General features: G+C 42.9%; 1 protein-coding gene across 1 annotated transcript in view; it reads right to left on the bottom strand.

The window, feature by feature from the left end:
* LOC115105723 (connector enhancer of kinase suppressor of ras 2-like) overlaps positions 1–15,143 on the bottom strand; it is a 77,646-nt gene that overhangs the window by 42,272 nt on the left and 20,231 nt on the right. The window contains exons 5-8 of the mRNA XM_029628043.2: positions 14,980–15,021; positions 12,271–12,390; positions 12,010–12,069; positions 9,677–9,745 (exon numbers count right to left, since the gene is read on the bottom strand). Of these exons, the coding sequence (XP_029483903.1) occupies positions 9,677–9,745; positions 12,010–12,069; positions 12,271–12,390; positions 14,980–15,021 (291 nt within the window). The remainder of the gene's footprint in view (positions 1–9,676; positions 9,746–12,009; positions 12,070–12,270; positions 12,391–14,979; positions 15,022–15,143) is intronic.

Raw genomic sequence — 15,143 nt, 5'->3', positions numbered from 1 at the left:
GCACTGTAGAGTGCCAATGTTAATAATGTAACTTATCTGTAAACAGGTTACATTATTCAACTCAGGGACTGGCATGGCGACATAGTCAAACTATAAAAAGACCAACAGATCCCTCTACACACACACACACGCATTTCTGTTTGTCCGAGACACTGTCTCTGTGTTCACATCAGCTTCTGTGCTTACTGGAAACTGCAGTGGCAGATCACACTAGCATGTAATAAGCTAGCTAGTCTCTGGCCCCCTGGTGTGTCAGTTGCAACCTTCTATTGGAGGTTCACCCAGGCATATGACAGTTAATTGGCACATCCACTGTCTCATGTTTCTGAACACAGCATCATGTCATAAAATGTGTAATCTCTGTGATTGGTTGATTGGTAAACTAGTTGTTTTGTATTCTGCAGTAAGACAGGCTACTGCAACCACACCTTGTTAGTATGTCTTTGTTTGGGCAGGAGGAGCTATAGTGCCCTTTTTCTTTAAATATACATCACAAATGTGAAATTAGGCCTACTATAAATTGTCCCCTACCGAGCTAGGACACTGCCCCTGCTCAGTACGACAACATCACAAGTGACCTGATTAATGCATCCACCATGGTGACACAAACCTAAATCATTTACAGCAATAACCACAGTCCTCCCAGTCCATTGATTATAGTAGCTGTTTTTAAATGATTGCAAATGTATTAAAAAATAAAAAACTTTATCACATTTACATAATTATTCAGACCCTTTACTCAGTACTTTGTTGAAGCACCTTTGCCAGTGATTACAGCGTTGAGTCTTCTTGGGTATGAAGCTACAGGCTTTGCACACCTATATTTGGAGAGTTTCTCCCATTCTTCTGCTCAAGCTCTGTTAGGTTGGATGGGGAGCGTCGCTGCACAGCTACAGTTGAAGTCAGAAGTTTACATACACTTAGGTTGGAGTCATTAAAACTCATTTTTCAACCAATCCACAAATTTACTGTTAACAAACTATAGTTTTGGCAAGTCGGTTAGGACATCTACTTTGTGCATGACACAAATAATTTTTCCAACAATTGTTTACAGACAGATTATTTCACTTATAACTCACTGTATCACAATTCCAGTGGATCAGAAGTTTACATACACTAAGTTGACTGTGCCTTTAAACAGCTTGGAAAATTCCAGAAAATGATGTCATGGCTTTAGAAGCTTCTGAGAGGCTAATTGACATAATTTGAGTCAATTGGACTTGTACCTGGGGATGGACTTCGAGGCCTACCTTCAAACTCAGTACCTCTTTGCTTGACATCATGGGTAAATCAAAAGAAATCAGCCAAGCACTGCATCGCAGTGCTAGCTGTGCCACCAGAGACTCTGGGTTCGCGCCCAGGCTCTGTCGCAGCCGGCTGAGACCGGGAGGTCCGTGGGGCGACGCACAACTGCCCTAGCATCGTCCGGGTTAGGGAGGGTTTGGCCGGTGGGGATATCCTTGTCTCATCGCGCACTAGCGACTCCTGTGGCAGGCACAGTGCACGCTAACCAGGTCGCCAGGTGCATGGTGTTTCCGACACATTGGTGCGGCAAGCTTCCGGGTTGGATGCGAACTGTGTTCACTCCAGACCTGACTGCCCTCGACCAGCACAAAAACATCCTGTGGCGGACTGCAATAGCATCGAATAGTCCCCGTGATATGCAACTGTTCAGGGAAGTCAGGAACCAATACACGCAGTCAGTCTGGAAAGCCAAGGCCAGCTTCTTCAGGCAGAGGTTTGCATCCTGTAGCTCCAACTCCAAAAAGTTCTGGGACACTGTGAAGTCCATGGAGAACAAGAGCACCTTCTCCCAGCTGCCCACTGCACTGAGGCTAGGTAACACGGTCACCACCGATAAATCCATGATTATCGAAAACTTCAATAAGCATTTCTCAACGGCTGGCCATGCCTTCCGCCTGGCTTCTTCAACCTCGGCCAACAGCTCCGCCCCCCCCCCGCAGCTCCTCGCCCAAGCCTCTCCAGGTTCTCCTTTACCCAAATCCAGATAGCAGATGTTCTGAAAGAGCTCCAAAACCTGGACCCGTACAAATCAGCTGGGCTTGACAAATCAGCTGGGCTTGACTATTTCTGAAACTATCCGCCGCCATTGTCGCAACCCCTATTACCAGCCTGTTCAACCTCTCTTTCATATCGTCCGAGATCCCCAAGGATTGGAAAGCTGCCGCAGTCATCCCCCTCTTCAAAGGGGAGACACCCTGGACCCAAACTGTTACAGACCTATATCCATCCTGCCCTGCCTATCTAAGGTCTTCGAAAGCCAAGTAGACAAACAGGTCACTGACCATCTCGAATCCCACCGTACCTTCTCCGCTGTGCAATCTGGTTTCCGAGCCGGTCACGGGTGCACCTCAGCCACACTCAAGGTACTAAACAATATCATAACCGCCATCGATAAAAGACAGTACTGTGCAGCCGTCTTCATCGACCTTGCCAAGGCCTTCGACTCTGTCAATCACCATATTCTTATCGGCAGACTCAGTAGCCTCGGTTTTTCAGATGACTGCCTTGCCTGGTTCACCAATTACTTTGCAGACAGAGTTCAGTGTGTCAAATCGGAGGGCATGCTGTCCGGTCCTCTGGCAGTCTCTATGGGGGTGCCACAGGGTTCAATTCTCGGGCCGACTCTTTTCTCTGTATATATCAATGATGTTGCTCTTGCTGCGGGCGATTCCCTGATTCACCTCTACGCAGACGACACCATTATATATACTTTCGGCCCGTCATTGGACACTGTGCTATCTAACCTCCAAACGAGCTTCAATGCCATACAACACTCCTTCCGTGGCCTCCAACTGCTCTTAAACGCTAGTAAAACCAAATGCATGCTTTTCAACCGATCGCTGCCTGCACCCGCATGCCCGACCAGCATCACCACCCTGGATGGTTCCGACCTTGAATATGTGGACATCTATAAGTACCTAGGTGTCTGGCTAGACTGCAAACTCCCCTTCCAGACTCATATCAAACATTTCCAATCGAAAATCAAATCAAGAGTCGGCTTTCTATTCCGCAACAAAGCCTCCTTCACTCACGCCGCCAAGCTTACCCTAGTAAAACTGACTATCCTACCGATCCTCGACTTCGGCGATGTCATCTACAAAATGGCTTCCAACACTCTACTCAGCAAACTGGATGCAGTCTATCACAGTGCCATCCGTTTTGTCACTAAAGCACCTTATACCACCCACACTGCGACTTGTATGCTCTAGTTGGCTGGCCCTCGCTACATATTCGTCGCCAGACCCACTGGCTCCAGGTCATCTACAAGTCCATGCTAGGTAAAGCTCCGCCTTATCTCAGTTCACTGGTCACGATGGCAACACCCATCCGTAGCACGCGCTCTAGCAGGTGTATATCATTGATCATCCCTAAAGCCAACACCTCATTTGGCCGCCTTTCGTTCCAGTACTCTGCTGCCTGTGACTGGAACGAATTGCAAAAATCGCTGAAGTTGGAGACTTTTATCTCCCTCACCAACTTCAAACATCAGCTATCTGAGCAGCTAACCGATCGCTGCAGCTGTACATAGTCTATTGGTAAATAGCCCACCCATTTTCACCTACCTCATCCCCATACTGTTTTATTTATTTACTTTTCTGCTCTTTTGCACACCAATATCTCTACCTGTACATGACAATCTGATCATTTATCACTCCAGTGTTAATCTGCAAAATTGTAATTATTCGCCTACCTCATGCCTTTTGCACACATTGTATATAGACTCCCCCCCTTTTTTCTTTTTTTTCTCTACTGTGTTATTGACTTGTTAATTGTTTACTCCATGTGTAACTCTGTGTTGTCTGTTCACACTGCTATGATTTATCTTGGCCAGGTCGCAGTTGCAAATGAGAACTTGTTCTCAACTAGCCTACCTGGTTAAATAAAGGTGAAATAAAAAATAAAATAAAATAAAAAGAAGCAGTGCAGCTTGGTTGGGTTGTATTTCGGAGGATGCATGGCTTTCGACCTTCGTCTCTCCTGAGCCCGTACGGGAGTTATAGCGATGAGACAAGATAGTAACTACTAACAAATGGATACCACGAAATTGGGGAGAAAAGGGGGTAAAAAAAGAAATACAATTTAAAAAAGAAATCAGCCAAGACATCAAAAAAGAAATTGTAGACCTCCACAAGTCTGGTTCATCCTTGGGAGCAATTTCCAAGGTACCACATTCATCTGTACAAACAATGGTACGCAAGTATAAACACCATGGGACCACGCAGCCGTCATACCACTCAGGAAGGAGACGCGTTCTGTCTCCTAGAGATGAACGTACTATGGTGCGAAAAGTGCAAATCAATCACAGAACAACAGCAAAGGACCTTGTGAAAATGCTGGAGGAAACAGGTACAAAAGTATCTGTATCCACAGTAAAATGAGCCCTATGTCGACATAACCTGAAAGGCCACTCAGCAAGGAAGAAGCCACTGCTACAAAACCACCATAAAAAAGCCAGAATACAGTTTGCAACTGCACATGGGGACAAAGATCGTACTTTTGGAGAAATGTCCTCTGGCCTGATGAAACAAAAATATAACTGTTTGGTCAAAATTACCATCATTATGTATGGAGGAAAAAGGGGGAGGCTTGCAAGCCGAAGAATACCATCCTAAACGTGAAGCACGGGGGTGGCAGCATCATGTTGTGGGGGTGCTTTGCTGTAGGAGGGACTGGTGCACTTCACAAAATAGATGGCATCATGAGGCAGGAAGATTATGTGGATATATTGAAGCAACATCTCAAGACATCAGTCAGGAAGTTAAAGCTTGGTCGCAAATGGGTATTCCAAATGGACACTGACTCCAAGCATATTTCAAAAGTTGTGGCAAAATGGCTTAAGGACAACAAAGTCAAGGTATTGAAGTGGCCATCACAAAGCCCTGACCTCAATCCCGTAGAAAATTTGTGGGCAGAACTGAAAAAGCACATGCGAGCAAGGAGGCCTACAAACCTGACTCAGTTACACCAGCTCTGTCAGGAGGAATGGGCCAAAATTCACCCAACTTATTGTGGGGAGCTTGTGGAAGGCTACCCAAAATGTTTGACTCAAGGTAAACAATTTAAAGGCAATGCTACCAAATACTAATTGAGTGTATGTAAACTTCTGACCCACTGGGAATGTCATGAAATAAATAAAAGCTGAAATAAATCATTCACTCTACTATTATTCTGACATTTCACATTCTTAAAATAAAGTGGTGATCCTAACTGACTTCAGACAGGGACCTTTTACTAGGATTAAATGTCAGGAATTGTGAAAAACTGAGTTTAAATGTATTTGGCTAAGGTGTATGTAAACTTCCAACTTCAACGTTATTTTCAGGTCTCTCCAGAGATGCTTGATCGGGGTCAAGTCCGGGCTCTGGCTGGGCCACTCAAGGACATTCAGAGTCTTGTCGCGAAGCCACTCCTGTGTTGTCTTGGCTGTGTACTTATGGTCGTTGTCCCGTTGGAAGGTGAACCTTAGCCCTAGTCTGAGGTCCTGAGCTCTCTGGAGCAGGTTTTCATCAAGGATCTCTCTGTACATTGCTCAGTTCATCTTTCCCTCGATCCTGACTAGTCTCCCTGTCCCTGCCGATGAAAAACATCTCCACAGCATGATGCTACCACCACCATGCTTCACCGTAGGGATGGTACTGGCCAGGTGAGGAGAGTTGCCTGGTTTCCTCCAGACGTGACGCTTGACATTCAGGCCAAAGAGTACATGTTGGTTTCATCAGACCAGAGAATCTTGTTTCTCATAGTCTGAGAGCCCTTTAGGTGCCTTTTGGCAAACTCCAAGCGAGCTGTCATGTGCCTTTTACTGAGGAGTGGCTTCCATCTGGCCATAAAGGCCTGATTGGTAGAGTGCTGCAGAGATGGTTGTCCTTCTAGAACAGTGGTCACCAAACTACGGCCCGCGGGCCGGATACGGCCCGTCAGCACATTTGGCCCGGCCCTCTGAACAATACCAGAGACGCTATCGATTTTTTTTCCTATTTGGCCTCCAAAAAAAAAATCCTAGGCCCGGCCCTGTCAAAGAGAGAACGGAATAATGGCGAAAAGGTTAGGTAAGAGAAAAATTGATTCAGAATGCGGGGTATTTAACCTGCAGTGGACAAACGATTTTTTTTTTGTTCAATGCAAAGAAAAGGCTGTTTGTCTCATCTGTCAAGAGACGGTGGCGGTATTCAAAGAATACAATCTTCGCCGACACTATGAATCCCGTCACAAAGACAAGTACGATAGCTTGCAAGGCCAAATACGAGCAGACAAACTCTCAAAGCTAAAAAGTGGACTACTATCTCAGCAGAATACATTTGTACGCCAAGCTCAGCTGAACCAGGCATCCGTTCGGGCCAGCTTTCGGGTTGCTAAACTGATAGCAAGAAGCGGTAAGCCTTTCACTGACGGAGAGTTTGTTAAGAAATGTATGGATGCTGTCGCGGAGGAGGTGTGTCCCGAGAAGAAAGATGCATTTAATGCCGTAAGTCTGTCGGCGAGTACAATCACCAGACGCGTTGAAGAAATCGGGAGTAATGTATATGCCCAGTTGTCCCGTTCCCAGCTGAAAAGTGCGTGGAAGCACTGGAAATGCTGAAGGCGGAGTTCGGTGTGCGATTCAGTGAACTACATGTTCATGCAAAAGAAATCCGTCTTTTTCAGAACCCCTTTGTTGCCGACATCGATGAAGCCCAGCCTTCATATCAGTTTGAGTTGGCTGAGTTACAGAACTGTGATGTTCTGAAAGACGCATTCAAGCCCAACAGTCTCATTGACTTCTATGCCGCCCTCCCAAACGACACATATCCAAACATCAAAAAACACGCAATGAAAATGTCCACAGTTTTTGGCAGCACGTATATCTGCGAGAAAACCTTTTCTCGCATGAAACTGCTGAAAACCCCGATGAGATCAAGATTGACAGATGAACATTTGCATCAGTGCTTGAGACTGGCTGTAACTAGAATGGAACCTGATATTCAACTTCTCACCAGCCAGATGCAGGCCCACAGTTCACACTGATGAACATACATAGGTAAGCTCACTTTTCTGACTTGAATGAGTCATTCTGAGCATAAACAAATATAATCATAATAAAATCTACTGGGATAAAATCCATCTTTACAACCATACTGGTAGTGAAATGTATTGTGCTGTGTAGGTGCTGTATCACTTAGTTCAGTTTCTCAACCTGCTTCTTTTGTGGTTTTCACAGGGAAGTTGATGAGAGAGAGCTGCAAACAGCGGTGTCTACAAGCCTACTGGAACCTACAAAAGGATTATAAGGAAGGAACACAAGAACTTTAAGAGACTGCTCATATGTGTCAGAGAGATTCTGCTCTGACAACTGAGCTGAACTTTTATCTGTTAAGATTGTGCATGGCACGACAGAAAGTTAATGTTCCATGGATTTTTTTTCTATGAAGAACCCAGAGAGAGTTATTTAGTTATTATTTATTTCCTGTTTTTTCTGTGAAGAACTCAGAGAGGGTTATTTAGTTATTATTTATTTCATTAATAGTGTTATTATTTGTTTCCTGACTTTTTTTCTGTAAAGAACCTGGAAAGGGTTATTTGGTTATGTGTGGCTTTCTGGAAAACAATACATTTTTTAAGCTCCCCTACGATCGTCACACTTTTTCTGTTACAAACTGACACCGGCCCCCCATCAGAGAAGGGAAAAGTTATGTGGCCCTCACAGGAAAAAGTTTGGGGACCCCTGTTCTAGAAGGTTCTCCCATCTCCAAAGAGGAACTCTGGAGCTCTGTCAGTGACCATCGGATTCTTTGTCACCTCCCTGACCTTAGTGGTTCAAAACTTTGATATAAGAATGATGGAGGCCTCTGGCCTCTCTACGGACAATTCCTTCCACCTCATGGCTTGGTTTTTGCTCTAACATGCACTGTTAACTGTGGAAACGTATATAGACAGGTGTGTGCCTTTCCAAATAATGTACAATCAATTGAATTTACCACAGGTTGACTCCAATCAAGTTGTAGAAACACCTCAAGGATGATCAATGGAAACAGGACGCACCTGAGCTCAATTCCGAGTCTCATAACAAAGGGTCTGAATACTTATGTAAATAAGGTTTTGATGTTATATTTTTCTATTAATTAGTAAGAAATTCTGAAAACCTGTTTTCGCTTTGTCATTATGGGTATTGTGTGGAGGAACAGTTTTATTTAATCAATTTTAGAATAAGGCTGTAACGTAACAAAATGTAGAAAAAGTGAAGGGGTCTGAATAAATATTAACACAATAAAGTAACAATAACGAGGATATATACAAGGAGCCCCGGTACTGAGTCAATGTGTATGAGGTAGTTGAGATAATTGAGGTGATATGTACATGTAGGTAGGGGTAAAAATGACTAGGCAATCATGATAGATAATAAACAGAGTAGCAGCAGCGTGTGAGTGTGAAAGTGTGTCCATGTGTAATGTGTGTGTGTGTGTGTGTGTGTGTGTGTGTGTGTGTGTGTGTGTGTGTGTGTGTGCGTGTATGTGTGTGTGTGTTGGAGTGTCAGTATAGTATGTGTGAGTGTGTGGGTAGGGTCAAGTGAGTGTGTCAGTGCAAAAAGAAGGGGGTCAATGTCAATAGTCTGGGTAGCCATTTGATTAACTGTTCGGCAGTCTTATGGCTTAGGGGTAGGTACTGTACATGTGTGCTCAGAGTTAGCATGGTACAGGTGCACACAATGTTGGGAAAGCAAATAGGCCACAGTCCCAAACAAATATTACAATGAGGATAAACAAATGTGTACTTCTGGCAAAAATAGTATTGGAATGAATGCGGAGAAAACATTTATGTAGATAACATTGATGTAGAACAATGGTTTTCTCTCCGCCAACGAGTGGATTATGAACAGTTTGTGTCATAAACAGTGCTTGTGCCCATAGAAATAGACTTGGGGCGCGGGATGTTCTCCAATGCTAGAAAGGGGGCTGAGTGAAAAAGTTTGGGAACCCCTGATGTAGAATAACCATAAATAGGGTATCTATTGGTGAATATGGAGGAGTGATTTGACTGTGTCCTCCACTGAACTTTGCTGTTTAAAGTGAGATCAGGACCCATATCCACTAAGCGTCTCAGGGTTAGGGTTAGGGTTAGTGCTGATGTAGGATCAGGTCCCCATCTGTCCATATAATAGTATTCATTATGATCTCAAAGGCAAAACTAGATCCTAGATCAGCACTCCTACTCTGAGAGGCTTTGTGGATACCGGCCCAGATCAGAATAAATGGATTGCCCGCTGCTGTCAACCCCCTGTGGGTTAATTGAACGAACTTGGTTACTTTGGGAACTAAAAGCTCATTATCAATGAATGACTAACCAGTCCCCTGTATTTTTACGAGTACAACTCCCCTAAACTACCAGATACTAAATGATTAATTGAGGACTAATTAGGTACTAGGCAGCACTAAATAAGCACCTTGTTCTTGGCTTCCAAAGACAAAGCGTTTTGTGCCCAGACAGGCTGGGCTGGAGGAGTACAGAGTCTAGGAAAGCACCCGTTTCTCATTCATGATGGCTGACCTTTCCTGACCCAGACTGAACAGAGTGTCTTTCCCCCAGACCCCGAGAGAGATCCTGTAGGACTAAATGACAGTGCAGTACTCAGAGCTGTACTCAGTGCTTTACAGTGGAACATTCAGTCTGGACTCACCACTGTCTGGTGGTTGACCTGAATAACCTCGTCTCCTGCATGGATCTTCTTGCACTGGTCAGCTGGAGACTGCAGAGACAGTGACAGACAGAGACATGCAGAGGGGGTTGTCAATTATCAGCATTCAAGTAGGATAAGTAGAGGTTAGGACACATAGCCATCATAGCAATTACATTCAAATATAATGGTTATTAGAGACCTTTCTTTATGGTATAGCCTATATAGTGCTTTGGCCCAACTCCTCTGACTTCATTGTCATGCCTAGGACAACATCTATGGCATGATAATGAACAGAACAAAGGAGTTGGCTAAAGTACAAACAGGGCCTGCATCCACAAAGTACCTGTTTTAAAACACACAAAAAACTCCCAGGTCAAAATGGGGTTTAGATTTGATGTTAATTCACTGCCCAGACAAACTCTGAGCCAGGAGTAAAAATCAACTCATAAAAGTTTGTCTCAGATGGTAATCCCGACAGTTTGAGGTACCGCAAAGGAAAGATAGTGATGACGCGCATTGATATTGTTGCAAATAATGGGGAATAACCAATCATGATGAGGCTTCACCAGCTGTGAACTCTATAGCACGCTTCAGATAACCACGGTGACTGTGACTGTACATCAAATGTTGCAATGGTAAAACATTTCATATCATTTTTGCCAATCACTTTGTCTACTCTTAATGATTGCCTAATATGTTGGCAACCATAACCTTTATTTTTATTTTTTATAATAGCTGAATTTTGACAACATTACCGTTATATCAACACACTCGTCACTCCCGTTTAACAACTCTAAATCACTTCGGCACAGTAGGCATCAAGTCATTTGCCAATAATGTTGCAAACAACATTGCATACAACATTTGAAAGGTCTATCATTTTCATCAACACAATCAAAGGTAACATAAGCCAGCTAGATGCTTTCAACTGCGAACTTATAGGCAAGCCCAATTTAGGCATCGTTTTTAACAACATGATGTTGCGCTCCAAAGAGATAACTTGAAATAACATGATGTAGGTAATAAAATCATCGAAAGAAAAACCTGTTTTTTTATTAGCCTAGTGGTTATACATATTTACAGAATTAGGATCTTAATTTTAGACAGTTTACTGCAGGAGGAAAATAATGATGTAGATTATAATTAATGGATTGTTTTGGTAAGGGTTGATACATTTTTCGTTAGGGAAAATCAAGAGTGTCATTTTAAAGTGTAAATAACACACTTTAGAATCATTTTTAAACCTTGAATACCCTACAGTTTGAAATGCAGGAAAATTCTCAGAAACAAAAGAGTGATTAAATTAAGATCCTACATTACAGGTATATCGTGAAATAGGCCCCATGTGAAACCATTGTTAAAAGCACAAGAGATAGTGTTGCAATGTAGAGATTATTTATGTGTTGATCAAGATCCAAACATCAAATCATTATTTGAACAACTCCAAAGAGAGTGTACATGGTGCAGGAACCATTGACACCTGCTGGTAACTCTTAACTGATTAGGAGCGCTCATGAGGTCTCCTAAATATCTGTCAACTAGGTGGGACTCTTATGACTAAAGAGGCTTCATGCATAGCTTTTATTTTTAGGAGTGAAATGTCTCTATTCTAAGTACTTAAGACCAATGTTCTACTCTGAGATGCTTTGTGGATATGGGCCCAGTTCTGCAAGGACAGGCTTCCTTGGCACAGCTTTATAAGATAGATAAATGATGTTTTCCCCCAAAATGTCCAGTAAGTCTAAAGAGTGTTGATCTCAGCCACCATTTAGCAGCAATTGAAATGAGTCACATCACTTGGCAGAGAATCAAACATCACCGGCCTCTATACCTCCTCCCTTCATACCATGGTAGTACGACTTCACACTTTGTACAATATCACTAATAGTAACTATTTTCCTTCTTCAGGGGCTCGGAAATGATTCATGAACTGTCAGTCACAGGACCCATTCCCTCTCCATCTCCTCCAGAGGATCCGCAACATCCCAGTCATGCTTTGAACGTGTTGCTGAATGGAAGAGCTGTGGTTCTCTGTGCCATGCTGCCATCTGTAAGCCTGTGTCATCCCTCCTCAGTTGCCAACCCCAATTAAACACCCAGATGATAATTAGGGGTTCACTATTTGCTGCACTAATTGAACAGTTACCCCAGAGCCCCAACCAGAGCGGCGGGTCATTACAGGACTACAAGAGGCTCACGTGGAAAACGAGCAGGCCAATGGTAAAACAGAATAACAAAGTTATGGGTGCAAGAGTTGGTATGGTTAGCAGAGACTGTTTAAAGTAAAACAATTGTTTTACTACAGGGACACATGGTCCAGGAAGTAGACTTACGTTCTCAGTGGTCCCAGTGATGACATGAAGGCCGTCATATGTAGATTTGATGTACATTCCCTAAATGAGAGGAGAGAGGGTAGACTGTATTCAACTAAAAAGGAGAATAATGTAGTTATAATGATGAGACGTACACTTCATATCTTGGTATGCCATTACAAACAAGTAAAGGTAGCCTGTTTGCTCTGTCACAGAACTATCCTGACAGAGTCCTGGTTCAGGTATGATTGAAGGCGTCTATAGTGTAGTCTTAGTACTCACCAGGCCCTCGCTGGGCATGATGTTGGTCAGGTGCACAACCTCCAGATGGGCCGACTGGGACACCAGCGAATCAGAGGACAGCGAGATGATGTGGTCACAGATCCCAGACAGTGTTTTACACTGCAGACACAAGAAGACAGGATGGGATCATTCAATATGCTGCAGCTCACACTGTCAACTAGCTGATATGAATTACTGCCTGAATGTCTCTCATTCGTCAGATGACTGTGTGGTGGAGAGAAACGACACAGTGTAAGGTGAGCTTTGGGATCGTGCATCATTTCCTGGAGTTCAAGAGTACCACTTTGCTGGTGTAGGACAAAGAACTAACTGGGAATGTAGTGATGGGGAAAGTAGTGATGGGGAAAAACCAATACAGAACTTTACATACACTTAGGTTGGAGTCATTAAAACTCGTTTTTCAACCACTCCACACATTTTTTGTTAACAAACTATAGTTTTGGCAAGTCGGTTAGGACATCTACTTTGTGCATGACACAAGTCATTTTTCCAACAATTGTTTACAGACAGATTATTTCACTTATAATTCACTGTATCACAATTTCAGTGGGTCAGAAGTTGACATACACTAAGTTTGCTGTGCCTTTAAACAGCTTGGAAAATTCCAGAAAATTATGTCATGGCTTTAGAAGCTTCTGAGAGGCTAATTGACATCATTCAAGTCAATTGGAGGTGTACCTGTGGATATATTTCAAGGCCTACCTTCAAACTCAGTGCCTCTTTGTTTGACATCATGGAAAAATCCAAATAAATCAGCCAAGACCTCAGAAAAATGATGAACATACTTTGGTGCGAAAAGTGCAAATCAATCCCAGAACAACAGCAAAGGACCTTGTGAAGATGCTGGAGGAAACAGGTACAAAAGTATCTATTTCCACAGTAGAACGAGTCCTATATCGATATAATCGAAAGGCCGCTCAGCAAGGAAGAAGCCAATGCTCCAAAACCGCCATAAAAAAGACTGTTTAAAGGCAATGCTACCAAATACTAATTGAGTGTGTGTAAACTTCTGACCCACTGGGAATGTGATTAAAGAAATAAAAGCTGAAAGAATTTTTTTTACTCTTCTATTATTCTGACATTTCATATTCTTAAAATAAAGTGGTGATCCTAACTGACCTATTTTTAGGGAATTTTTACTAGGAATAAATGTCAGGAATTGTGAAAAACGGAGTTTAAATGTATTTGGCTAAGGTGTATGTAAACTTCTGACTTCAACTGTAAGTGTCATGATAATATCGTATTGTGAGGTCCCTGGCAATTCCTAGCCCTAATAACAGAGTGCATGGAGTCACTCTCTTCTCCTCCTGCCTGTGTTTTAGAGCAGAAAGAATAAAGCACTGCATGCAATTATCTGAGAATCTGACCCGCTTTTTAATGAGCGATTCTTTGGCTTATTCATCATCTGAAACACACATGGCATTCTTCAAAGGCAAGCTATGGCTTGTCATCCTGGGTTTAACAAGCTGAGGAGTAAAGGGGTCCTTATTGCTCTATGTAGCACTTTATTAGCAGCATTGGAGCCTGTCATGTCCTTCAGATGTCATGTTGAATGTACTGTATGTTGGTTTCTATCACTGCCACAAGTAGCACAGCGGCTAGAATTGGCTAGCTACAGTGAAACAGCCATGACTCCATCGATTCCCTTAGTCTCCAATCGCTCTCTCTCTCACTCACTCTCTCTCTCACACAGACACACACACAGACTGACAGACAGACAAACACACATCTGGCCTGTACATAGTTTGTCCTAGCTTCTCTCTCTCTCTCTGTCTAATTGCTGTAGGCAGGAATGCCCATGGGAGCAGCAGGGAGGTTCTGCATTATTCAACACAGACTGCCAACCAAAGGCCTTAAAACTGCGGCTTTAGAGAAATACACAGGCAGACTCACACACTCTTATTAATAACCCAAACCCTCTTCTTCCATAGTGCTGCCTGCCTGGCGATGAGGAGGCTGCATGTGACTGCATTATCACATGTTCAAGTGTGGGCATGTGCCCTAAATAAAGTAGAGAGAGAGTGTGTGTGTGTGTGTGTGTGTGTGTGTGTGTGTGTGTGTGTGTGTGTGTGTGTGTGTGTGTGTGTGTGTGTGTGTGTGTGTGTGTGTGTGTGTGTGTGTGTGTGTGTGTGTGTGTGTACAAACAATGGTGTTTCAAAATCATTGACCAACATATTGTTTGATGATTTATATGCCCCTGTTATTTTGAAAACATTTGTTAATTTGTGTCATGTGTAACCTTTATCATGACTAATGTTTTTTTATCTTATGACTGTAAATAAGATGGTAACACTTTTTTGGGATAGTCCATCTGTAGATGTTCTACAGACTATCTACAGACTATCAATAACATGTCAACTAACTATCTACAAACCCTATACTTACCCCTAACCTTAACCCTTATCCTAACCCTAAACCTAACCCTTACCCTAACCATAAACTTAACCCTTACCCTAAGCCTAGGCCTAACCCTTACCCTAAACTGTATTCTAAACCAAACCATAACCTTAGCAAGCAGTTGCTAATCAACAGATAGCTTGTTGATAGTATGGACAATCTGGACTATCCAAATGATGTGTGACCAATAATATTTGTGTAAGGTGCCAGTTAATGGTTGATAGGAAGATTTGTGGATCCTTGTGTGTCTTTGTGAGCAGTAAACCACATGAAAAAAGACTCAAAACTCACCACATGGAGAATCTTGTTTTCTGTCTCATACACCGTGCAGTCCTGCAAGACAATTAAAGACCAGTTAGAGAAGAAAAACTGATCGCAAGTTTAGTGCAATATATTTAGTTGGAAGACTGTCTATTGAGAGTGTTTAAAACAGGGAAGTTATTTTCAGTAGGCCA

Source organism: Oncorhynchus nerka, linkage group LG22, assembly GCF_034236695.1.
Source record: "Oncorhynchus nerka isolate Pitt River linkage group LG22, Oner_Uvic_2.0, whole genome shotgun sequence".
Taxonomy (NCBI): Eukaryota; Metazoa; Chordata; class Actinopteri; order Salmoniformes; family Salmonidae; genus Oncorhynchus; species Oncorhynchus nerka.
Note: the sequence above shows the minus strand (reverse complement) of the source record. Positions and strands in the feature narration are given on the sequence as shown.